The sequence below is a fragment of the Lynx rufus genome, unplaced genomic scaffold, assembly GCF_022079265.1.
Source record: "Lynx rufus isolate CCGP_SWC_20201006 ecotype Redwood Valley unplaced genomic scaffold, mLynRuf1.p SCAF_11, whole genome shotgun sequence".
Classification (NCBI taxonomy): Eukaryota; Metazoa; Chordata; class Mammalia; order Carnivora; family Felidae; genus Lynx; species Lynx rufus.
The window spans coordinates 44,575,001-44,601,410 of NW_025814825.1; the positions used below are offsets into that span (position 1 = coordinate 44,575,001).

A 26,410-nucleotide genomic window follows, 5' to 3' on the forward strand; every position below is an offset into this window, starting at 1 on the left:
GTGCAAATACTTCTAAGATCTTTGGGTTTTTAGGTACATACCACAGGTCACTTATAACCTTCTCATCGTTATAGCTGTAGAACACTTTACAGTTACATGAAAGCATTTTGTTATCTCATTTACTTCTCCCTAAGAAAAGGGTAATTATTTTCTCCCTTTTTATGGAACAATAACCCTGAAACTCCAAGAGATTAGTTACCATGCCTAAATTGCCTGTGTGATACCTGGCTAAGCTGAAACTAGAAAGACAGATGTTCTATACACCAGCACCTTACACCCTTCTTCCTTCTTCTCCTTTCCCACTATTTTGTTTTTATTTTCTAAAATTCTGGAATAGTAGAAAAAAAGACAGAGGCTGGTGTTGGCCTGGGAAGATTTCAGCCAATTAATTGGCCTCATAGCATCTACCTGTGCAAAGGAAGCAGGTGACGTGAGGTCTCAAGTTGAAGAGAAAACTTGCATAAGGGTAGGAAGATGATAGAAGCAAGTCTCCTTGTAATATCTGCTCTAGCCTCCTCAGTCCCATCTTTTACAAAATCATATTAAACTCACAGTCCACAAGGAACAGGACCATTCCCTAGAGATGAAGGAGCAGATGTTTTGGTAATGAGTTTTAACATGTTTCTTTAGAGGTTCCATGAGTAGTGATTTTTTCTTTTTTAATGAAGCTCTGGCACAAAGTAGATGGACTAGGTTTTAGCTTTTAGCTGTTATTATATTGATCTTGAGCATCTTGATACTCCCAACTTTTGTGCTCCAAGACAACAATTCAAGTCCATATCTGTTCTTTTTTATTTCTACACTTACCTTTGGCTTTTTATATCCCTACCCCCTGCAAAAAAAAAAAAAAAAAGAGGGAAGGCAAAGGACTTTCATCCTGAAGGGTCTTATGGGAATTCCAAGAACTTCTTGTCCTCCCTCTAAGTCATGAAATCCAGAACACAAAGATAAAGCTTGCAACCTTTAATGGTTCAATCTCTGGCATAGACCATGTTGGCTTTGTGGTCTCCATAGGTGTCTTCTCCATAAAGTCATCCTGCCTGAGGGCAACAAGAAGAATTTCAGTCCTCTATCCCTGACCAGGTGCACGATGTGGCTAGCCCAGCACTTCCTGAAGCCTCCAGTTTGTATATATAAACTGCCACTATGGTCATGGTCAATCCCCATTAGGCCCCCACGATGTTATACTGGTGCAGGTCTCTGTACCTCTAGCTCAGCAGGGACAAGTCATATACAATGAGCATTTACTATGTGCCAGCTTTGGGGCTAAAGCTCTTTACATGGTGTTCTGTGTTTACTCCTCAAAATAACATGTTAATAGGTTGTACTGATGTCTCCATTTTCTAGAAGGAAAAATTAGGAAGGTTAAATTAATTACCTGTCCAAAGTTACCAAACCAGCAAGTGGCAGAAGCAGAATTTAAACACAGGTCTAGGATCCCAACCAAAGTTGTAAAATGCTAAAAAATAAGAGGAAGAGTCCTCTTTGAAAATATGTAATTGGAAACTTATCAAGTCCAGATCCTTTACTGTATTTGACAAACAGGCTCAGAGTCAGGCATGCTGATTCCTCTTGTAGTGCTGTGTGTGGTGTAGACACAAGGTCTTTATCCCATGCTTTTCTAACTCACCACCTTTCTCTCCCTTACTATCATTCCAAATGGGCAGTGAAGGTTCCAGGGAGTTTCTTAGTAGGGTTGGAAAAGGTGGCAATTGTTTATCAATATGTTTTGGCTGACAAGTGTGCTGGCAACCTCAGTATACATCTCCCCTCCAACACCTCCCCTACACCACACACACACACACACACACACACACACCAAATTGAGAGAACAATATTGGCTTCAATGTCAACTATCTTACTCGAAATCCGTTCTCAGTGAGGTTATTTTGGGGCTGTTATGTTAGGGTCCTAGTAAAAGATTTTATTATGTTAGGGGCCCAATAAAAGATTTTATGTGCAAATCTGTTTCAAAGGAGTTCAACCTCAGCACAGTGTATGTGTAGTAGGTAATAGACCCACTCTTTCTAGAAACAGGCAGATAAAACTGCATATTACATTAATATCACACAGCCTCCAGGACATAAAATGAGCAAACACCAGTTTGACAAACACTAAATTCAACATCAAATGGTCTAGCAGAGGAGACAACTTGCTGGTAAGATGCCGTGTTATTCCAAGTGCCATCTCACAGTTTTGATTCAGACACGTAGTGTGGTGCCTTAGCAAAACATTTTTGGAAAATGAGCTTAAGATGGCAAAGTCAACATAACCTGCCATGCAGGAGCCCTCAGGGCCATCCCGATGCTTAGAGCAACTTCCTGATGAGACTTACGGCTCTTTATCAACTCTTGTGGTCCAGCAGTCAGCATCCTGCTTCTTTGTTCTTGAAAGAGAAATGTGATCTTTGAAGGAAGTATGTAGGTGGAGAGGAAGAGAAAGTCCTAACAATGTCAAGATTTATTTCAAATAATCTGAATAGAATTAATGAGCAAAGAAATTGGAAAAGTTAATTGTGCATCCTAACAACTGTGTGGTTCACTTTTGTTTCTTTAAGGAGGAAGAAGCACTGCAGAGGCTGTGTGGGAAGTCACTAACATGTACCTGGAGAGGTGGTCACTTCTCTTGCTTAGGCTGGTTATTCACATTGCGTGGGGCCAGCAAGGTCCTCTAGTCGACAGACCTTCTGAGTGCCATTTCCTTCATTTCTTGTGCAAGCCCAGTTTGTTTCCGCTGTGGTCCCTCCTATTCACAAGTTCCAGGAGCAGCACTGTTCACTCCGGTCCAACAACAGAGCAGTGATGTCTCAAGGCTGGGAAACTATTACGATCCCTCACATAAAAGAATCTGCTTTGTTGGCAGGCATCTTACCTGGGAAATTGGAAGTCAAGTGACATGGGATCCATTCCCCACCCCAGAAGTTTGGAAACCTGACACAGCCTGAAGGACCAGCATGGGCTTGGCAGTCAGATAAATTTGAGTTCAAATTCCAGCTTCACTATTTACTTGCTGTGTGTCTTTGAGTATGTTGCATAACTTCTGCACCTGTCAATTTCTCACCTGAACATAAGAGAGAAGGCCAGTATGTATACAGGGACAGTGCTTGGCATGTAGTAAAGACTCAGAGAATGTTATGCTATGAATATTTATGCCTTGTAGGGTACTAATAGTTTCACTAACAATAATAATAGTAGTAATTAATAGTGTGGATATTAAATAATATCATGAATGTAAAGCATCCAACATAGTAGACACTCAAAAATGTTCATTTTTGCTTCTCTTTTTAGATTACCATGCCCATTTATGAGTTCTAGAGATATTATAAGTTTTCTTCTATCTATGGCAGAAACAGCCTCAACATACTCAAGGCCCTTTGGTTCCTTTTTCTTTTTCTTTTTTTTTGGCAGATTTCTTCCTCTCCTCCAGGGCAAGCCATCATCTAAAAGCAAGGAGAAATGAAAAAAAATAATAAAGGATATGTCAGGTTAGACTTGGTTACAGCAAGAATGGGAACAAGTCAGAAGAGATAGATGTATTTAATGGCCAGTGCATTTGTCCAAAGGAATCATTTTCACTGGCCAGGAGCCCAATTAAACCTGTAAAATGGAAATCCAGAAAATCAGATTAACGAGCCAGTCATTAGTGAGGAAAAGACCCAGCTAATTCAGTGTTTAGCATGACGGATGGGCCCAGAGCAAATAATTGGATGACATTCATCATATGTAAAATAAAAGGTGTCACTGAAAAGGAAAGTGGTAATAATCTCTGGGATTTACAATGCCAGCAGATTTGCTTGTAAGGAAGAGAAAAGTTCATCAAAATAGATTAATAGTCGCTAAACTTTATTCTTTTCTTGTGTAGTTGCCAGAGAGCTGTGCAAATAGTATTGGAGAGGCAGCAAATGCATCAGCTTGTATCATCCCAACATTGTGAGGATTTTGCTCCCAAGGAGGAGTGCTAGAGATATGTTCCTGCAACCATCTAGAGGCTGGGTGGGAATGGAGAGTTCTCTACATCCATGGTTTAGTCACTAAATAATGGAGGAAATCAAACTCAAAAGCGTCTCTGGTTGAGCTGCTTAATCCCCACAATTTGTTATTCCGTTAGTCAATAGGTATTGAGCCCTGCTCTGTGCCTGACATTGTGGGGATACACTTATTCATAATTAAGGGCTCGGGCACAGGCTGGAGTCATAGATTGTAACAATCTCGTCCTGACCTGTGGAGGCTCTATACATTATATAATATGTAATTAGACTCAAATGAGGGATGGTGTTTCAACTGCTTATTGTACCATTTTTTATGTAATAAGGTTTCATTGCATGGTAGTAATTATCAATCTTGTTTTTATTACCTCACCCCTTCTCTTCTATGAAGACATCATTTTTAAGATACGTCATCAATGTCATCACAGATTTTCTGGGAATATGAAGAATAATAAACATATATACATGTCCCAATTACAGAGATTTTTATATGTTTCTTAAAAAATAAAAATATGTTTCCTTGGAGTCAGGAAAATGTATTGTTATAGCGAGGTAAGATGAATGGAGACCCTTCTCAATCACAGGAGGAGGAGAACAGGTTTAGAGCCAAACTTTGCTAGGTTCCAATTTGTCTTATCTTGGGCAAGTCAGTCAGTACCTTATAGTCTCTGAAAGGTTGTCATGAGAATTGAATTAGATAATTTATATAATGGCTACATGCAGTTCTGGAACATGGTAGATGAACTCAATCAATGACCATTGTGTCATTACTCTTATTATCACGTATTCACTAATCATTTGCCACAAGACCAGCACTGCCTAGGAACCAGGGAGGTTGCAACTGTATAATAAGACATGGAGGGAAGATTATAGGAATATGTGTACCATGAGAAAAAAAATGTTGAAAGGGCTGTAGAAATAGGAAGAATAGGGTTGAAAAGTTGAGAGGAGAGAAATTGTAATGAACTGGTGGCATCCAAAATACTTCCATGATCTCATAGGTGGTATAGTGACGTGAAACCATCAGTCGGCTCTCAGTAGGTACAGAGAAGGATATCACCAGGACAAAAGCATAACTGCGGGAGTCATGGTTATGGTTCCAGTTATGGTATCACTGGAAGATTTTCTGATGTCCTTGGAAGTGGGAGAACCTCTGGGCTCCTGGGGCTTTATCAGCCCCTTAGTAGTTTGGATCATCCCATTGTGTATCTGAAGTGTAATCTCCATCTTTGATTACTCAAGCACAGAGTCTCCCAGGTTGTATGTGTGAGCTTGTAAGAGAGAGAATCTGTGCTTGTGCAGGGCTGTATCAGGAATGGCTAGACTGAGTTCCCGAGTTGGTGGGGTTGATCACCCTAATGAGGGGACCGCTCTGTTCTCCTTTGGCTCTTGGTGATTTGGAAACCGCAAGGGACCCAGTGCAGTTCTATGGTGCTTATCAGAGGCTTGGCAATGCTCTCATCTTGTTCCCTCGGGAGCCCACTGGGTCTTTTTAGGAGAAGCTTCTTTTCATTGCTGAGCTCTGGCTGGCATTCACTGACAGGACTAGCCTACTCTGATGCCAGTTTCCTTCCCCAAGGCAAGTTTGGTGATGTTCAGGGTGTCCCAGAGAGAACTGTTTTTTAAGCATATGATAAGTGACCAGAGCATATATTTTGGGGTTTAGAAACTTCATCGTTGTGTATCAAGTCTCCTTTGGGGTTATGGAAGACTTGTAGAACTAGATAGTGGTTATATAACATTGCAAATGTGCTAAATGCTACTGAATTGTACACTTTATTTTTTATTTTTTTACTTTGAGAAAGAGAGAGAACACAAGCTGGGGAGAGGGGCAGAGGGAGAGAGGAAGAATCTTAAGCAGGCTCCATGTGTAGTGTGGAACCAGACTTAGGGCTCAATCCCATGACCCTGGGATTATGAACTGAGCCAAAATCAAGAGTCGGATGCTTGACTGAGCCACCCAGGTGCCCCAAGAATTGTACACTTTAAAATGACTAATTTCATGTAACAGGAATTTCCCCTAAAATAAAACTTTATCATCATTGTCAACACAAAATGAGGACAGAAGCTACATCTAAGAGGGAGGCAAGGGTCTCAGGACAGGTGCCAGGCACAGAGTCACAGAGGTGTATGTCAGTTGTCATTTGAAGTTCTGGTTCTGACCTGCTTAGAGTGAGTCCCCTAAACCAGCAGCATTTGCATCATCTGGAAACTCATTAGAAAAGACAATTCTTGGACCTTACCCCAGGCTGATGAACTCAAAGACTCTATAGGTGGGACCCAGGAGTCTGAGTTTTAAGCAGCTTTCTAGGTGATTCTGATGCAGCTAAAGTTCAAACACTACTATTCCAATTCTGGGGTTGACAGGTATACATATGTTGGTTTTATAATTTATAATTAAAACACGAATTCAAAAAGATAATATGCACCCCTATGTTTATTACAGCCAGATTCTGGAAGTAGCCCAAGTGTCCATCAGTAGATGAATAGATAAAGAAGTGATATATATGTGTATATATATATATATATATATATATATATATATATATATATAAAATATATATAATTATATATATATAATGGGATATTACTCAGCCATAAAAATAATGATATCTAGCCATTTGCAACAACATGGATGGATCCACAGGATATAATGCTAAATGAAATAAGTCAGAGAAAATAAATGATTTCACCCTATGTGGAATTTAAGAAACAAAACAAATGAAGAGGAAAGAAAGAGACAAACCATAAAACAGAACAAACTATAGAGAACAAACATGTTTGCCAGAGGAGAGGTGGCTGGGCGGACGGGTAAAATGGGTGAAGGGGAGGGGCGCCTGGGTGGCTCACTGTGTTAAGCATCCAACTCCGGCTCAGGTCATGATCTCACCCTCCATGAGTTCGAGCCCTGTGTCAGGCTGTGTGCTGACAGCTCGGAGCCTGGAGCCTGCTTCAGATTCTGTGTCTCCCTCTCTCTGACCCTCCCCTGTTCATGCTGTATCTTTCTCTGTCTCAAAAATAAATAAACATTAAAAAAAATTTAAAAAATAGGTGAAGGGGATTAAGAGAACACTTATAATGAACACTGAGGAATATATAGAATTGGTGGATCACTATATTGTACACCTGGAATTAACATAACACCTCATTTTAACTGGACTAGAATTTAAAACATAAATAAATGAAATCAAACACACAAATAGGATCAAGCAAGGACTAGTGGTGACTGTGTGTTTAGTACCAAAGATTACATTTTAATTTGTTCTATGCAGTTGAGATTTAAAAAGGAAAAGACTGGGGCGCCTGGGTGGCGCAGTCGGTTGAGCGTCCGACTTCAGCCAGGTCACGATCTCGCAGTCCATGAGTTCGAGCCCCGCGTCAGGCTCTGGGCTGATGGCTCGGAGCCTGGAGCCTGTTTCCAATTCTGTGTCTCCCTCTCTCTCTGCCCCTCCCCCGTTCATGCTCTGTCTCTCTCTGTCCCAAAAATAAATAAAAACGTTGAAAAAAATTTTTTTAAAAAGGAAAAGACTACTCAACAACTCATTGATCTTAATATGTGAACACCCCATCTCTAAGCCAGTGCAGCACAATATAGATTGAGAACGGATGTCTTTATCAACAAACAAAAACCCAAATTAAACAACAACAACAAAACCCCAAAGTCCTGGAATACAAAACATGAATGGCTCTAATGAGGAAATAGAGATGTAGGGATAGCATTGAACAGTGGGGACAAAATCAGTCTCTCCTCTTGATTCACAGCCTGTCTTTGCACCGAGTTTTTTACAAGGTTCTGCCTCCCCACAGACTCTAACATTTGCTCCACCTGGCAGCTTGCGCTGTCTGCTTTGTGGGCTCCCAATCTGTGCAGAGCAAGGGGGAGCTGTGGGAGATGACCTCTCTTGGATGGGGAGCGATGGGCGGCTTTCAATAGGGACGTGACATTTCTGCTCCCTGCACCTCCCGCTGTGGATGGGCGCCAGGTTCTGACTGGATTGGGAGGGCTGGCCCATCTCCAGCAAGTGCTTGGTGAGAACAGAGTGGGTGCCTCCAGTAATTGCCTCCTCAGCACAGCGGCCTGGTTGCTATTGTCGTCCCGCTATTTTCTCTGAACAGTCTATGGTATCTTTTCTTGTGAATATTAATTCCCCCCAAGTTAGGATGATTGGGCTGACAGCAGCCATCTGCAGAACTGTACTATGTTGGCAGGACTTTTCAACAAGCCCAGGCCAGACCATTTCTTGAAGTGGTTTCCAGACTCTTCTAAGAATCCATCCTTCCCAAGTGAGATGATTACAGAGTTTGACTCCCCCAGCCATCAGATAGCAGAGCTGGGACTCAAACCCAGGATTTCTCACTTTCCAATCTAGAGTTCTTCCTCTGAGCCTTGATTCCTTTAAATAACTTGCATGTGAAACAGACCAAAACATACCTGCTTAGTGCATAGATTTGTCAATAGGAAGGAAAAAAATGTGCTCAGATCAGAAGTGAAATTAATTTCAAAGTAACAAGAGTTTTTGAGCAATAGTAATTATTTAGAATCAGAAAAAAATTCATTTCACAATCATGTCATGACTGCATTGGATTAGAAACTTGTTTTTTAAGGCAGAGTAAATAGATCGTGGGTGCATCCCATGTCATGGCTTCTGTTTTCTAAAAATACTTATTGGGTGTGTATATCTACAGAGCACAGTGACCAAATAGAGTCCCTGCTCTCAGAGACAGTGTCAACCATTGGGAAAGTCTGTTGTAATTGCTCGTTTGTGGTCTACGTGCTATGACATGGGAGCAACTCAGTGCTGTGTTGCCAGCAAGGGTTATTCTCTAAAAGGTTATCACAAACCTATTGTGGCTGTTGATGGAGAAGCTAGTACTTTCAACTTGGCCATGACCCCTGGCCCAATCTGACCCCTGGCCCCATCTGACTTCTTTGTGTTTCCCCTGTGATCCAGGTAACAACTGGTGGAAGAGCCAGCTACTACGTGTCCTACCGAAGAGAGGCCTTCGCCCAGATAAAGCTGCCCAAGTACTCACTGCCCAAGGTATGCACAACCTCTGTCCTGGGTCCTGCCAGACAAAGCAGCAGGGAGAGGCTGCCATATTGGGATCTGGGGAGGTTTGACTTCTGCCTGGGAGACAGCTGGCATTCAGCCTGACATATCACTGCTGGGGTCTGGCCTCTGCTTATGTCCCCGAACATGGGTTCTGTATTCCCTTTTCAGTAGGTTATGCAGGCAAGAGCTTTGATTCCCTATGTCTCAAACATCCTGTATGGGACTGGAGCCATTTCCCAGGGGCCGTAAGGAAAGGAGAGCTAGTATTCAGTCTCTTCTGGGGGTTCCTCCCTCTTGCAAGGGGCTTACTGCCAAATAGAGGAACAGGCTCAGAAAGGCCTAGGCAGGAGCCCAGATATGTGGGGTGTGTGTGTGTGTGTGTGTATGTGTGTGTGTGTGTGTGTATGTATACACACATACAAGTGGTGGAACTGGAAAGAAAGCTCAGGGCTTCTAGCTCAGAAGCTCCATTGCCTTTTCCCCAGTCCAGCATGGCCCCGTTTTCTGCCTCCTCTCTCTCTCTCTCTCTCTCTCTCTCTCTCTATATATATATATATATATATATATATATATATATGCATGCATAAAGGTGCACAGGTGAGTCTTGTGGTGTTCTTGCTTCTGTCTGCATTTTAATGCTAAATATAAATGCACTGCCTGTTTTCTGCTCCCTTCTGCCACTATGAGTAGTTAAAATAGGAATAGTTTACTATAATGTTAATCTCAGATAATGGCATTTTAACTCCTCTATTGAAAAATTATAAAACTTACCCTGTGGGCTCCATCCCTTGTGAACGATGGCTTCTGGCAGAAGATGGATCTTGGAGCCTAAATCTGAACATGGACAGGATGCAGTTGCATCACCTACTGTAGCTGCAAAAAAGCCAAGTCTCTGGGTGGGCACATATCAGATGTAAAGGGTCTGTAGGCTGGTGCTGGGAAAAAAGCTAAGTGAGTACAGAGGTGGGAGGGGTTATGGAATAAGAAGGTGGGTAATTGTCTACCCGCTGGTTGTTTTATTCATGCATTTATTCATATATGCATGCTTGCATCCATTCATTCATTTGATCCTTCTTTTATTCACCCATTGAACTGTTGTTTCTCCCATTTAAGCTTTTGTTCTGTGCCAGGCACGGAATTAGCTCTGTGGATAAAATAGTAAGTAAGCTGCAAATGGTCCCTACCTTCATGGAGCTTATATTCTGGGAGAGAAGAGAGGCACTGAATAAGCAATTGTAGGTGTAGGGAGTGTTACTGGAATAGAAGCTCAAACGCCATTGTGACATAATAAGTGGAGCTTACCTAAAATGGATAGAGAGGACAAGTGTCCTAAAGACAGTCATGTTTAAGCTGATTTAAGAGGGTTAAGGAGTTAACCCTGCAAGCAAGGGTTGGGAAGCCAATAGAACATATATGCATAGGCCCTATTTTAAAAGAGATAATATCGTTCTTTCAACAAACTAAAACACTATCTCAAGAGACTGGGTTGCAGAGAGAGAGAGATGGAGAGGCTGATGAGATGAACAGGGACTGTATAAAGTAGCCTGAGGAACCATGGGAATCAATTTCTCATTTTTCTCTACCCTCTCTGTGATTGATTTGAGTGGGGCCATTATACAGCTTTGTGGTTGCAGGGTGTACCCATCCGATGGTCTAAACCCAAGCAGGAAAGTGGTACCCTGCTTGCAGAAGATGAGGAAGGGGAAGTTCATAATCATGCTCTTTCTGAAGGAGAAAGACCCCTTGCAGTCACTTGATGATTTCTATGTATTGGAGCAGGAGAGAAGTATTTTGGGAACTTTCCAAACCATATCCCCAGTGTAAGGCCTGTTTCATCTCTGTATTGTGTGCATATTTTATGTATTCTCAGCCTTCTGAGGAAAACAAACAGTTCGCTCCCCTGGGCAGTGTGGCTGCAGGTGGGGACAAATGAAGCCTGGAATTGATCAGAACGCTGGGACACTCCATTAACGATCAGCAACCCCATGGCAGTTTATTGTGGTGGAGTACTGTCCGTGCGGCCCCTTTTATAGAACTTCATCCACAGCAGCTTCATTAATATGAGGGCTGCTGTGAAAATAGCTGGATGGTTATCGATCCCCTTTATTAGCCAGCGTTGGCTCAGATTTTCATAGCCTAGGCTGAGGAGGTGAGGACAGAGGGGGTGGAAGTGTTTAAAAGTGGAAATGGCTTTTAAGCAAGTTGTTGCTGTTCCATGAGCTGCGGCTGCTGCTGGGCCTCTTACTTAAAAAACAAAAACAAGGAGAAGCTCCTGTCATCACTGCCCTCACACCTCTCCTCCCTGCCTGTCTGTTCAGAACGCGCTCTCCTGGGGCACTCCGTGGCTCAGAGTATTTTGCAGAGAATGAAATGAACACCATTAATAACGAGTGGCATTATTAGGAGCAGCAACCTTGTGCTGAGTTCTCCAGAACCAGTTCCTGGGTGTCGGCTTGGCAAGGAAGGCATGCACCAGCAAGGTGGGGAGGCAGAAGACAGGGGGCCATGCCTGACTGGGGAGAAGGCAATGGAGCTTCTGAGCTGGAAGCCCTGAGCTTTCTTTCCAGCTCTACCACTTGCTTATCCATGAGCCCAGGTCTTCTTATCTGTGAAATGGGCATCATAATATCATTGGACATTACTGAGCCCGGTGCTGCTGGAGAACAATAAGGTTTAAGAAATTCCCCCACTCTTTTATGTTGCTGGAAGTGGCTCCCTGCAAAGAACCACTCTTCCCAGTGTGCCTCCCTAAGACACAGATGCCTGCCTATTTGCCTTTGACAAGACCAACTTCCCCTTCTTTATCTCATAAATGATTACCTGAACTCTTTGTCCCCACTGCCCAATCTGGACAAAATGCTGGCTATTTTCACTCGATCAGACTTAGTCTGGGCTTTCACCTTCTCCCAAACCCATGAACTCTGCCCACTCTTGAGCAGATGCGAGCATTGAGGGCTTAAGCAGTCACTGGAACTCAGAACAACCCATTAACAGCCCTTCTGAAAATCACCTGACGTGACAAAGCTTAAGGAAGGTGGTTTCCTGTCTAATGGCCCTCTCTGCTGCCACCTGCTCCCCCTTCTCCCCACACCCAGTTCTCTCTAGCTTCGTTTTATTTTCTAATCACTTCATAAAAGTAATTCTTTTCTGCCTTTACTCTTGAGGGACTTTAGATATGACAGCCAGACTGTTCCCCTTTTTGCAATAGCCTTTGCAAGTAAAGTCTCTCCCTACCTAAGTCTGGGTTTGCTTTTAGTTGACAGAATATGTTTAATCCCATTTTGAATAATAAAAGAGAGGAGAGGGAAATATGCTTGAGAAAATTTATTATAATGATAATGACGGTGATATTAACCTTTTCCTTAATTTCCTTAGGACAGTTTTCCTTAATGTTTACATTTCCCCAAATACTGATTTATCCTTCTTTGCTCCCTCACAGCCATACTTCTTAAAATGTTATCTGTAATTCTTATCTCTTTGGTTGCTTCTTATCCACCCTTCCATCCACTGCCAGATGCCCTGTGCTCTCCCACAGCCCTCTCTCCACTATTCCACCAAAAATCCTCTGGCCATTGTTACCAGAGACCACCTCCACACCAAATCCAATAGACATTTGTATAACTCTTTTTTTTTTTTAACCACTCTGGAGCATTTGACAGTGTTAAAAAAAAAAAAAAATCCATACCTGATAATCTTCCCTTTGGAATATTTTATTCTGATTTCCTTTTCTGGATCCCCTTCCCTTGCCACCCGTTAAATGTTGATCATCCTAAGTTCTCCTGGTATTCTGCATGGTTCCTTGGTGACCTCATCACTTCTCTTCATATTGGTGACATCTGTATACACAGCCCCATCCCATATCCACTGAACCCTAGACTGTATCTCCAACTGCCTATTTGAAGTACCTCCCCTAAATGATCTCATTGTAAAAATCTGGAACTGAGCTCAGAGTCTCTATATGATATCCCTAATATTTCATCCTTCTCCTCTGTTTACTTAGTCCATCTAAACTTTCATTGGTTACCTACCGTGTGCTAGATACTTAGTAAGTGCTAGAAATGAAGTGATAACTAAGAAAGAAAGGCACAGTGTCTGCCCTCTGGGAGGTTACAGTCTAGTGAGACAGACAGACATAAACTAAATGATTACACAAGTATTTAATTATGAGTATTTAGTTATGATTGTGTGAACATGCTAAAAAGCAGAGAATTTTGTAAGTCAGATATCTGATATATTATTAAAGATATGCCCTTTTCCTTCATCCCCCTGTGGGTTCTGCCTTCTTAATATCTCACCAGCCATTTCATAGGATTCTCATAGAATACCTGCTTTCTTAGCTCGGGCCCCTATGTGTCACTTTGGAGTTTGTTGCGGTGACCTCATAAGCCTTCCTCCCTGCCCCACTGAAATTCACCTTTCACACTGCCTCCACAAAGAATGAGATCACACAATGCAGCTGGTGTTCCCCAGCCAAATCTCTGCACTGATCAATTCGAATTATTTTCTCGGGCTTAAAATCGTGTGCTAGTTTTGGATTTCTTTTCTGGGCGAAACTTAGGTGTGCCATACACAACCCCTTAAGATGCAGTCACTGTCTGTCCTCACCTCCCTCAGGGGAAAACTGCCTTCAGGCCATTCAAGTTCCACACATTTCCATGGATGCCCCACCCCTCTTCCTGTCAGTACTTGTGTGGGGGACCTTCGTCAGGTTCACAAAAGGCCAAGAGTTGGGGCGCCTGGGTGGCTCAGTTGGTTAAGCTCAGGTCATGATCTCACAGTTCATGAGTTTGAGCCTCATGTTGAGCTTTGTGGTGACAGCTCAGAACCTGGAGCCTACTTCGGATTCTGTGTCTCTCTCGCTCTCTGCCTCTCCCCCACTCACTCTCTCTGCCTCTCTCTCTCAAAAATAAACATTAAAAATTTTTTAAAAACAAAAAGGCCAGGAGTGAGGGATGTCCCCACCACCATTGGACATCTGCTTGAGGTCAGGTTCTACACCTTCTTCTCTGTATTCCTATTATAACGTTTGGCACGTGGCAGATGCTGAATATCATATGTGTTTTTACAGTGAATGAAGTAACAGTCGGCCCAGATTACACGAAAATGTTTCAGTCACGGGGAAGTATTTCCACCATTGCTCACCTATGAAGTTGCACATTTAGGTTTGTGAAAGGCAACTATGATTCTTCCAAATTAATGGTAGAAGGGTTTAGAGGGAATGCTACTTATCATGTTTTCCAAATAAAAACATGAAGGTGGTAACATCTGATGCTACCCAAATTCCAGTTTAGTAAAGTCCCAATCAGAATTTACTTACTGATTTTTCCCCTCTTGGGTTTCTCTCTTCATCACTGATCAGATCTCTCCCTGCATGTTCTCAGGAGTAGCAAGAATGTCTTCATTGTCTTAGAAGGAGGTGACACGTGCTTTGAGGTTAGCTTGAGATCACAGGATTCAAGAAATATGCTTTATTATCATCAGATCCCTATTAGACCAATAATCCTGATAATGCTTTTAGTGTTCTTGAAGATTTAATATTCTGGTTATTATTGGTTGATCCCTATTCAACTGTAAGATCTATTTGGAGAGAGGACACATAGTTTAGAGCTTTTTCAAAGACTGATTCCCCAGACTGCATGCACCTGGATCGCCTGCAAGGCTGGTTCACATGGTAGAATTTAAGACTCCAAAGCCAGATGTACTGAATCAGAACTGCAGGCAGTGGGACATGTGAGTCTACATGCTATTAAAATCTGCAGGTAATTTTGATGCATATTGAGTTATACTCCCACTGATACGGAGGCTAGCTTCTTGATTCAGATAGTCTTGGGTTTAAATCTTAGTAATATCATTTATTAGCTAAGTGACGTAGGGGAATTAAGAATTTCACAAGCAGACTTCCCAGAATCCTAGGTGCTAGAGAGCGCTGTCTCTCCCAGAGACTGCAATACCTGTTGGCCAGGTGATACTCGCCAGTACAGCTCCAAACTAAGATGCATTCACAGCAAATCTGGCTGCCTTTAATCCTGACCATGCCCCAGTGTTTTAAGTTGTTTTTTTCCACTTATTTTACATTAGTTTAGTCTAAAATAACTTAGCTCATTCATTTTTATAACCAAAACATCTGGGAAAAGCCCGGCACTTCTATTGCATTTTTAACTGGGTAAGTGAATTTAATTCGTATTTCCTGCAGCTGCTATTTCCCCTCCTACCGGGTTCTTGGGCTTTCATTCCACACCAACACAACACAATTTCATCACATGGTTTTTAAGAGGAAGCCTTATTTCCATTTTCAAGCAGCTCAGCGGGAACCTGTAATTCTATAAGGTGCGTAAGCACAAATGAGCTACTGAGGTCTTAGTCAAGGCGACCTAGGGAGTTCAAGGCCAGAGGCTGAGATCTGACAGATTCGCCAATAAAAAGACCCAGAATTCTTCTCACTTTCCCACATCCTGGTTGTCCAAATCAAATGAGCTTCTCTTTTTTAAAATCATCCTGAGAGAAGCTTTCCATAGTTGTGTCATTATAGACATTGCTACCTCCTTTTGCTGCTGAAATCATTTCTGGGAAAGGTTGGCCAAATAAGGTAACAGCTAGACCCAGCTTGGTGATTTACTTACTGTCAAATCCAATTGCCTGTGCCCCTACTATGAGTGCTTGCCACCACAGTGACAAGGGTCCTCTCCTGCTTTCCCAGGATATCATTACTCTTTGCAATATATATCTGTATATTAATGCATTTTTTAACTGCTTCCATTATGTCAAGTGTTCATCTGTGTCAACATCTCCTCCTGACAGGGCAAATTCCCTAGAGGAGGACTTGAGTTTGTGATAATCTTTGTATAGTGCCTAGCTACATATGAAAACTGACTTTTATAAATTGTTTTGAATTGTGAACTGATTAGATTTGATTTTAGAAATGATCTAGTCCAGGTATGCAGACTAAATTGACTTCAGAGATCAGGAAGTTGATATTAATATGTAAGTGGCCGGTCATAAGAACATTTGGGTACTTGAGGCTGAGACTTCGGGAGTGCTGACTTTACCTAAAAGACTGCGCAGTCAGGTATTGAACAGAGACTGTGGTTGAACCAAATATTTGTGATTCATATTCATCTCATGGGTCTTTGGATTACAACTTCTGATCTGGAGGCTGTCTGTCCAAATGCTTAGAAGCTAACAGGTTAGACTCCTATTACAAAGGTTCAAAACTTGGTTCTTCCTCTGACTAGCTATGTAATAAATATGAAGCAAGCTGGCAAACCTCTGTGTACCTTAGTTTATTCCTCAGTAAAATGGGAATAATACTGCCTCCACTGTAGAATTATTTGGATTTTTCACTAAAATAATACATTTAGGTGACTTAGAATAAGTGCTCAGGTGTTAGCTATTCTTTTTATCAGTAGCCCAACCTCTTCAGTATTATGGTGAGAAAATTAAACCTCAGGGACCCAGATACATTCCACACCATATAGCTAACTTTTAGTAGAGTTTCTATTATGACCCAGAACACTAAATTCCAGGTTGAGTGTCCTTTCTGCCATATCTGTGATTTTCAAATATTATGCTATTAGCAGCAGAACCTCCCTCACCTTTTACTCCCAAAATATTACATGGGACTCCAGTATAAAACAGATTCAGGTGGTATTGCTCTGGTTGAAACAGAGTTGGAAGCCCAGAATCCCACTCATTGGCTATGCCTCCATGCCATCCTTCTTGCAATCCCCATGACTCTGAAGATTCCAACGACAAGTTTCAAAACCACTACAATAAAAGTTTGAAAACATAAATGAAGATCTAAAGAAGGGATAAGCCCTGTATTCTTTGCATGTGTGTTTCCTCTTGCAGGGCTGTATGTTTCTGTTAGCACTAACACTAACTCTCAGATATAAAACTAAAAAATGAAAGTGGATGAATCCCTTGGAGCCATAGAAAATGATACCCACCAAAGCCCCTTACACCCATCTTACTGTCACTTAGCAAGGAACAGAAATCACAAAGCTCTTAATATATAGCCTTGGTCCGACACAGAATTGTTTAACGCTGCCTATAACTCAGGCATTTTCTCAACTTCTCAATAAGTCATGGTAATTACTCTGGGTCCCACTGGGCAGAGAGATATGGAGATCTGAGTCCTTACAAGTTTTCCATCTTCTTACAGGACATGCACATCATCAGTACCGATGAGAACCAAGTGTTTGCAGCCGTCCAAGAATGGAACCAGAATGACACGTACAACCTCTACATCTCAGACACGCGTGGCATCTACTTCACCCTGGCCATGGAGAACATTAAGAGTAGCCGAGGTCTAATGGGAAACATTATTATTGAATTGTATGAGGTATGTAGCCAAGACTATCCTGCACCTGGATCTGCCTCTCTTTTTCATGAATTTTAATGGTATAAACATAAGCATTGCAGTCAACTAGTCCTGGATTCAGATCTCAGCTGCACCCTTTAGCAATTGTGTGACTTGAGGCAAGGGACTAACTTACCTGTGCCTCAACTTCCTCACCTGTAAAACATTTGCCTAATGAAGTGGTTGTGAGAAGGAGAGATAATGTATGTAGAGCATCCAGTGTGGTGGTTGACTCAGTGAGCTTTAACAAATGGTAGCTGAAGTTGATGTTCTTGCATGTATAAGCATGATTACAAGCCACATATGCAGGTATTTGACCTAGATAGGCTCACTTAAGTTCCCCTTTCAACTCTATGGACTCGGAGTGGAGGCATGTATCTACTTATATATGTTATTTGGAAAATTCCATCCTATGAACAAGTTTTATAGGAAAGGAAAAGTGAATATCAGCGCTTGGAATGAGGGTTTCCCTAAAATGCCACCAGATACCAACCTCTGCGCATGAGGGAAGAACGGGCCTTGACTTATGTTGAGTTGTTGTTATTGTTGTTGTTTAATATCAGCATCACCTTACCGAGTTTTCAGTTATATTGAGGTTTGTTTTTAAATGTGATCACCAGTTAAAGAATAATTTAGGAAAACAAGTGACTCCTCATAGGAACTAGAGAAAAAAAAAACTAATTGTTTCAGTGCCCCTAAGGCTATGGTACTTTTTTATATCTCTAGTGGCTGTGTATGACTTTTGATGGTCCTGGCCACAGTGCCCACCTTGGTATGATGGATTGATTTGAGTAAAGAGGTGTATTTTATTATCCAGCATTCACTCGTAACTAGTGGTCAACCTACACGTGTTACACCGGTTGAGGACATTCATTTGTGGAGGGGGAAGTTGTCTGTCATGACTGGTAGCTTCAGATGGTAGGGGTGAGCTGCTCCCTTAGGAGTTTTCAACTTTGGGGAGTGGGAGCAGCTTTTAGAAAGGAGGGATCAGTGCAGGGGCTTCTACTTTGCAGTGGTTTCTTCTGAACAGTGTCTGTCAAACTTCCAGCATCCCTGTATTGGTATCTAAGTTGGCTCTTCAGTTACTGAGAGCAGGGGAAACATATATGATTCTAGTTATTTTGTTAAGCAGGATTACACAAAGGTCTGGGGTGAAATGAATGTCAGTGGGTGTAAAAAACAAAATCAGTAGAAATAACCGTGATTTCCTAGGAGGTAGTTGACAAGTACTGAAAGAATTCCCTTAACAAACAAGGTCCCAGTTTGGAAAATTGTCCAGATTTCTTCTCAGAGTTATGAAAATGGGCAAAGATGACTAAGGTGTGTAAAGGGCTTTGGGAAGCTTACATTTATATGCCTCTATTCATACCTGGAAGAAGAAATATACATTGTTATTGGGCAGTAAGTCACATCTAGTGGGAAGGTTTGGATGAAATGTTCCCGGGACTCAGGCCATTCCAACCAACATTCGAAACCAAGTTCCTATTTGCATAAGTGAGGCTATCGAGGTGAGAGGATTACTCATACTCCTGCAGTTAGACTCCAGTAGGACAGAGTAGGCATTGCTGCAGATGATCTTTCAATTGTGAACTCCCTGTGTCTCTGGTCCTTTTGATAAGTCAGGTGAGTTTGGCACTGTGCTGTTCCTTTCCTAATAAAGGGCACCTAAAACCCCTTGGTCATTGTGAATAGTGAGCCACTCTGATCTGAAGTAGAACAAGGATTAAAGTGAAGAATGTGCCTAGATACATGTAATCTCTTTTGTCTTGCTGAAGGCAGTCTTGCATTTTCAGTTTTATTGGGAAAAATGCATGGTGTCATTTTATCTATAGAGAAGCAAGACGTACCAGGCAAGGCGACTTCTCTAAAACCAGTTCTGTTGAGCTCGTTTTCCATTTAATTTTATCAAGGTTCATTGTGCCCCGACTTTGTGTTAAAGCCCATGAGCAAGGGAGGAGAGATACTAGTTCGTACCCTCAGGAAGCTGGCCATCTAGCTTGTTGGACTTTGAGGAAGTCAGTGAACGAAGTTCCTTTTTTACCTGCCCAGATTGGAATCAGTTGAGACAGAGACAAAGGGTGAGAGAATTGGAGATCAGATGTCAGTGTTATTTCTTTTTAAAAGTTATGTAGGAGGGAGTGGGCTTGCTAACACTGCACCCCAGAACTGGATACACCCATCCAGTCACATGCACAATTAGTAAATGCTCTTCTGTGGAAGCCTCTTCCTGTAACATCATTGCAGTGAGATATAGAGAATGTGATCTTTGCAGGCAGAGCCCTAAAATAGTGAACATGGGGATGAGCCATACATGCCCAGTTATTCTTTTGCAATGTTACCAATCTTATAAGTCTTTTTGCCCTGGGGAGGAAGAAGTAGAAGGCATTCCATATTTTGAGAGTGGCAGGAGCCAAGAACTAGATGGATAGTGTAGATTTGCAAGACCATGAACTAGCCAATCTAATTGCATAGAATAGATTATTGTCAGGTACGAGAATGAGTGCCAGATAAATGGTTGGATTTCAGATTCTATAAGGCATTTAATACCAAGGGAATAAATTGTATCCTCACGCTACCTAGACTATGACCATATTAAGGTTTTTAGAGGGTGATGCTGTTTTGCACCTGGAGATGCATTCTGTGATTTGGAGATAAAGCTAAATTTAATTGGTCTCTAGGGGTCATTAGTTTTTAACCTTCTTCACTGGAGATTCTCACAGAAACTGAGATAGTGTACCATATGGCCAGTTAGCAGAGAGACTATAATTTTTCTGGACTCTGAATGCCCTTGAGTAATGCAGCTGGGAAAACTAGTAAGCTTTCACATTCAATTCAACTAAATTGAATACACTTTCATAGAGTGTATTTTGTTTGATGAGATGTGGCTAGTGCATGAGACTCACAATCTACTGGAAAGATATGTGATTCTATTAGGGTAGTGATCATAGACTAACTTGTATTAAGGCCATGATTTTCCATGTTGTAGGATCAATAAGGAGGAAGGTTACTTCTAACTTGAGGAATTTGGGGAGTCCTTTAAATGAGTTGGCTTAAAGGATGAATTACTGGAGCTTGAGAGAAAGACAGGTCTGGTGGAATCCCAGCATGAGATGAGAACTAGAGTCTGATGAGTAGATGCCCATTTTCATGGAATGTGGAGAGATTTTTGGAAACACTGGGGGTAAATATTGTGACTATACTAGTAAAGAGCTGGATTGAAGAGTTGCGCATTTATTTGATGGGCTAACATTTCTCTGTGTTTTTCCCCTACATCTACATACCTAAAAAATGATATTTAGATGCATGACATAGTCCCCTATGCCACATTAATGTCTAACTTTATATTATAATGTGATAGGATATTATACCTGTTTAACCTTGTCTGAAATGTCAGGGATGCCTTTAGGTAACATGGATGTGAGGTGGCTCAGAATGAGCACAGCCACTTAAATCTACTTACTAGTGTATCACTCTATTTTGCATGTGGCCCTCTCAAGCTTCTTCTTGACCGCGGAAAGGAGACAAAGAAAATGAGAACTTACTTGAGAATTCACCTTACAGGTCTTGTCTCTAAAAGACCTTGGAAACCAATGGGAATCCACCCCACTGAATGTCCTAAAACCAAGTAGAGCAGAGACATTGTGTGTTTCCTGGTCTGTTGCAGCAGTCTCCTACTATAGAGAGTCCCATCTCGTTCTTTAATCCCTGCTTCAAAGTACAAAATTGTCATGGCTGTAATTACATAATCAGGTGAGAAAATAATTCTTGAAGGACAAACAATAATGTTTTTTAAGGTGTCAGAGCCTGTTCCATCAAAACAAGTCTGGTGTTGACAATGAATGTAATCTATTATGTGTGTTCACCATTCTTCTATGATACTCGTTTCACATAGAGCTTTGTTGTGGTTTCTTTACATCACACATTACTAACTCTAAACTTCATTTCTTCTTAGTTGCTTTCCACAGATAAATCAAGAAACAAATATCCTTTCCAACGCCCTCAATTATATTACAGAAACATGCTCTGAGCTGCTAGTCGGATGCATTTTTTTTCAATATTTTCCTGGATATTAAGCATCCAACTTGTACCTCATCATAATAATAACAACAGCATATGAGACAATGCCTTAGACCGACATTGTTGAATAAATATATAATACAGGCTACAGATGCAGTTCTAAATTTTCTACTACTCACATTTTAAAAAGTAAAAATAAACAGGTGAAATTAATTGTAATAATATGTTTTATGTAACAAAATTATCTAAAATATTATCATTTTAGTATGTGTTCCGTTTGAAAAATACTAATGAGATATTTTATATTTTTCCATACTGAGTCTACAAAATTCAGGGTGTATTTTACACTTCCCACACATCTCAATTCCTATGCTAAATTTTCATCAGAAATACTTGATCAGTATTTACATTTCATAAAATTTACAGTAGAAAAAGAAGATTCACATACCCAAGTTATTCCAAACATACTTAAAGTTTGCCAATAACAGAATTGGGTGTCAGTTTTTAAATTGAAGTTTAAATTGCTTAAAATCAAATACAGCTAAAAATCATTTCCTTAGTCCCACCAGCCACATTTCAAGTGCTCAGTAATCATATGTAGTTAGTGGCCATGGTACTGAATTGCATAACCCTAAATAATGTATATACTTTTTCCTATTTATCAATTGCCCTATCTCTTTGTGGCAGGTATCATTCTCCCTTGTGCCTATGAGAGTACAGAGATGCAGAGAATTCAGTAACTTGGCTGAGATCATACAGATAGTAAAATGGTGGAGCTGTGTTTAAACCATTCCATGTCTATTTGATTAAAAAGCCCAGGCTCTTTCCACTATGCAGTTTTTCACATTAATGTTTTTTTTTAATTGAAGTATAATTTATGTATAGTAAAATTTACCCTGTTTGGTATACAGTTCTATGTGTTTTGACAGGGATACACAGTTGTGTAACTATCATCATTATCAAGATAGAGAATAGTTCCGTCACACCAAAATATTTCCTTTTTGTAGTCAACCATCCTCCTACCCTAAATCACTGATTTATTTCTCTCTCCTGATTCACCTTTTCTAGATTTTCATGTCATTGGAATTATACAGTAGATAGCCTTTTGAATTTGGCTTCTTTTACTTAGAATAATGCATTTGAGGGGCTCCTGGGTGACTCAATTGGTTAAGCATCCAGCTCTTGATCTCAGCTCAGTTCATTATAACACGGTTTGTGAGTTCAAGCCCCACATTGGGCCTTGTGCTGATGCTGTGGAGCCTGCTTGGGATTCTGTCTCTCCTTCTCTTTCTGTGCCTCTCCAACTTGTGCGCACGCTCTCTCTCTCTCTTTCTCTGTCTCTCAAATAAATAAATAAACTTCAAAAAATTAAGGGGCGCCTGGGTGGCTCAGTTGGTTAAGCGTCCGACTTCGGCCCAGGTCATGATCTCACCCTTCCTGAGTTTGAGCCCCACGTCAGGCTCTGTGCTGACAGCTCGGAGCCTGGAGCCTGCTTCAGATTCTGTGTCTCCGTCTCTCTCTGCCCCTCCCCCACTTGTGCTCTGTCTCTCTCTATCAAAAATAAATAAAATGTAAAAAAGAACATTTTTAAAAAATTAAAAAAATAATAATAATGCATTTGAGATCCATTCATGTTGTTGAATATCAGTAGATATTCCTTTTTTATTGCTGAGTAGTATTCCATTTGTGGATATGCCCTAGTTTATCCCTTCATTCAGCAGTTGAAGGACATTTAAGTTGTTTCCAGTTCTGTGAGCTAATGAATAAAACTTCTATAAACATTCACCAGAACATAAGTTTTTTTTTTTTTTATTTCTCATGGTTATACACCTAGGAGTAGGATTGTGGGATTGAATGTGTTTCTAAAGTGGCATCCCCACCAGAGATGTATGAGAGTTCTGGTTGCTTCACATCTTCACCAACACTTGGCATTATCAGTTGAGTGAGTGTGTGTGTGTATGTGTGTGTGTGTAGCTACTGTGAAGGGGCCTAATGGCACCTTATTGTGTGTTTAATTTGAATTTCTTAATGACTATGTTGACCTCCCTAGGATGGATAAAATGAGACCCTGTGAGTCATCCATAGTATTTTGCTTTCTTTGCCCATCTTATTGATGTTTCCTTGCTTTCCCTGTCCCTTGTGCCTGTGCCCCGCCTTTGCTTTATCATGACTTTAAGTGACCCATCTTGGGCTAAATGATCAACTGCTGTTAGATTCCACAGGGCCATCTTTCCCAAACTCACCTTGACCCGCCCCTCACCATAGGTCCCACTGTAGGGACAGCCCACAGCAGACCATGATAATTGTTTTTCTCAGCAGAGCCCCGGTTTCCTTGTCCTAAGGGCCCAGGGAGGTGAGCAACAGATGATCATGCCACCTGGACTTAGTACTCTGCCAAGAGGCCGCTGTCAGTTTCCCTTCATACCTCAAATTGATTCCCAGAAGGAAAGTGGGCCAGGCAGGCCCGCACTTGTCCCACCCTCTTCTGTGGGCACCATCACAAGCTGTTGCCCTTCTCTTTGAACTCTGGGGCCAGCAGCTGCGGCCATGCTTCTGATTTCAAATAACAGTGGGAGGTCACATGGTTAGAATTTATCAGATGCCAAGTACCTCTTTGGATGGAAGAGTTAAAATGTGTGTTTCCTTCCCTAATCCCTTTATGTTGTAGGTAGTGAGGGTAAGTAGTGTTTCATGATACTTTTGCGTCAGAGACATATATGGGTCTACATGTATACTCACGCATGTATATGTGGGTGTGAGGACTAGACTGAGCATAAACACATTTCATTCTTGGGCCGCAGTCAGAAAGGTTGAAAGCTGTTGGTCTAGGGCATGCAAAAGCAAAGGGCCCTCCAAACTTATAGTCCATTTATACACGATACAGAGCCAAGAAGCAACTCAGTAATAATGTAAGGGTTTTAAACAATCCAAATGCAAGTGGGAAGTGTTCTGGTTCTTTCAGACTGGAGGGAGATTGCTTGTGGCTCCTTCGTAACTGCAGGAGAAACACCTTCAGAGCTGCAGATGGGTTCCTTCCTATATCTTTTATATCTTTTCAGACCCCATTCTCCTGATTTTTCTCTCCTAATATGTCAGGATTGCAAAAATTGCTCATCTGAATGGTGGAGCGCTTATTGGGAAACTATGGTAGTGACCATTCCATTTGCCAAAGACACTCATCCAGAAGAACTGGGCATAGCTTAATGGCTAGTAATTCATGCTGTAAGGCATCCAGCTAGGAGGCAGAAGATGGGGGTGACAGGAGCCCCACATGAGATGTCTAAATCAGACCTGTATATTTTCTCCCAGGAAGTAGACAGCAAGGCCCTAGGTACGTGTTATGTTGGAAGGGGCCAGCTGGCTTAGGTGAGACAGTTCTCTAGATCATTATCTGCTGGTCCAACAGAAAAGGTACCAGCTCTGTGGCTGAAGATAATACCAAAAGTCCTCCATCAGACAGATGGTTCTAAAGAAATACAGGGTCCGGGGCGCCTAGGTGGCTAAGTCGGTTGAGCATCTGACTTCGGCTCAGGTCATGATCTCACGGTTCGTAGGTTCGAGCCCCGTGTCAGGCTCTGTGCTGACAGCTCAGAGCCTAGATTTTGTTTCAGATTCTGTGTCTCCCTCTCTGTCTGCCCCTCCCTCACTTGTGCTCTCTCTGCCTCTCAAAAATGGATAAATGTTTAAAAATTAAAAAAAAAAGGGGCGCCTGGGTGGCGCAGTCAGTTAAGCATCCGACTTCAGCCAGGTCACGATCTCGCGGTCTGTGAGTTCTAGCCCCGCGTCAGGCTCTGGGCTGATGGCTCAGAGCCTGGAGCCTGTTTCCGATTCTGTGTCTCCCTCTCTCTCTGCCCCTCCCCCGTTCATGCTCTGTCTCTCTCTGTCCCAAAAATAAATAAAAAACATTGAAAAAAAATAAAAAAAAAATTAAAAAAAAAAAGAGAAAAAGAAAGAAACACAGAGTCTACTCTCTGTGAAGAATGATTGATAGTCAGGTTTAAGAGACACACTTTTTAAGTTGATTTTAAAGACCGAGGTGGTCTGAGAGACTCAGAGCCCCTGGATGAGCATGTAAGACACCAGTCTTCCTGCAATGGCACTGAGTTTAAGCAGTGAGGGCAGGGAGGGTTTGTCTTGGGAAGGACAGAATTCTGACACCAGTGCCCCTCCCCCTACTTCAGCTTCTGTCTGTACCCACCCTCTGTTCAAGTTAGGAATCTAATCAATTCCACTGTTGGCCATTTGTCAAATTCTCCTGGTGGTGTCCTTCCCAGATAAATTCTATTCTCTGCTTGACATTCTTTGTCCATTATTTTGTTTTGTTTTTTGTTTGTTTTGTTTTTGTTTTTATTTGGGTTGGCATTCTTTTTCAAGGGCAGTCAGGTTACTTTAAAAGAAAAAACAAAAAAAAAAAAACCAAAACTTCTTATTTCATCAACTGAATTATGTAATTAAACAAATAAAAGAGCTGACTTCTGTGAAATTCTTTCCCACTGTTACTCTGCAAGTTAACCAGGATCCTAAAAGAATGGGGGAATAAATACACTTAAAATTCTGAGGTATCTATTTCCAGAAAATCTACCATTCAACCTCATGTTTATATGTATTTAAATGATTTGACTTCCCTTTTGGCTTTGGAACATGCTGGGATTATACAGGAAGTTAAGGAATCTTTCTTTGACATAGAGTGTTGTTATTCTGAGTATCAGTTCAGTGCCCAAAATGTAGACATAGAAGGAATAGAAGTTTGAGTTGAATCTGTCCTTACTCCAGAACCTTTCTGGATCATAATTTTTTTTTTTTTTTAATTTTGTGGTGATGCTCTTCTGTCTTCTAAATATCAAGGGTATGCAAATTCCAATACATCAGGAGCTTTGGCAAGAGTGCTGTGCATTATCTCATGTATCCATTGTTAGCCAACTGAGGAAAATAGGAAGGGCAGGTCTGATTCTGTCTGTTTCAAAGTGGCCATTGGCTGAGACCCAAAGATGATAT

At 41.4% G+C, this 26,410-nt stretch overlaps 1 protein-coding gene across 1 annotated transcript in view; it reads left to right on the plus strand.

The window, feature by feature from the left end:
- SORCS3 (sortilin related VPS10 domain containing receptor 3) overlaps window positions 1-26,410 on the plus strand; it is a 611,532-nt gene that overhangs the window by 483,523 nt on the left and 101,599 nt on the right. The window contains exons 8-9 of the mRNA XM_047072705.1: window positions 8,938-9,027; window positions 17,201-17,380. Of these exons, the coding sequence (XP_046928661.1) occupies window positions 8,938-9,027; window positions 17,201-17,380 (270 nt within the window). The remainder of the gene's footprint in view (window positions 1-8,937; window positions 9,028-17,200; window positions 17,381-26,410) is intronic.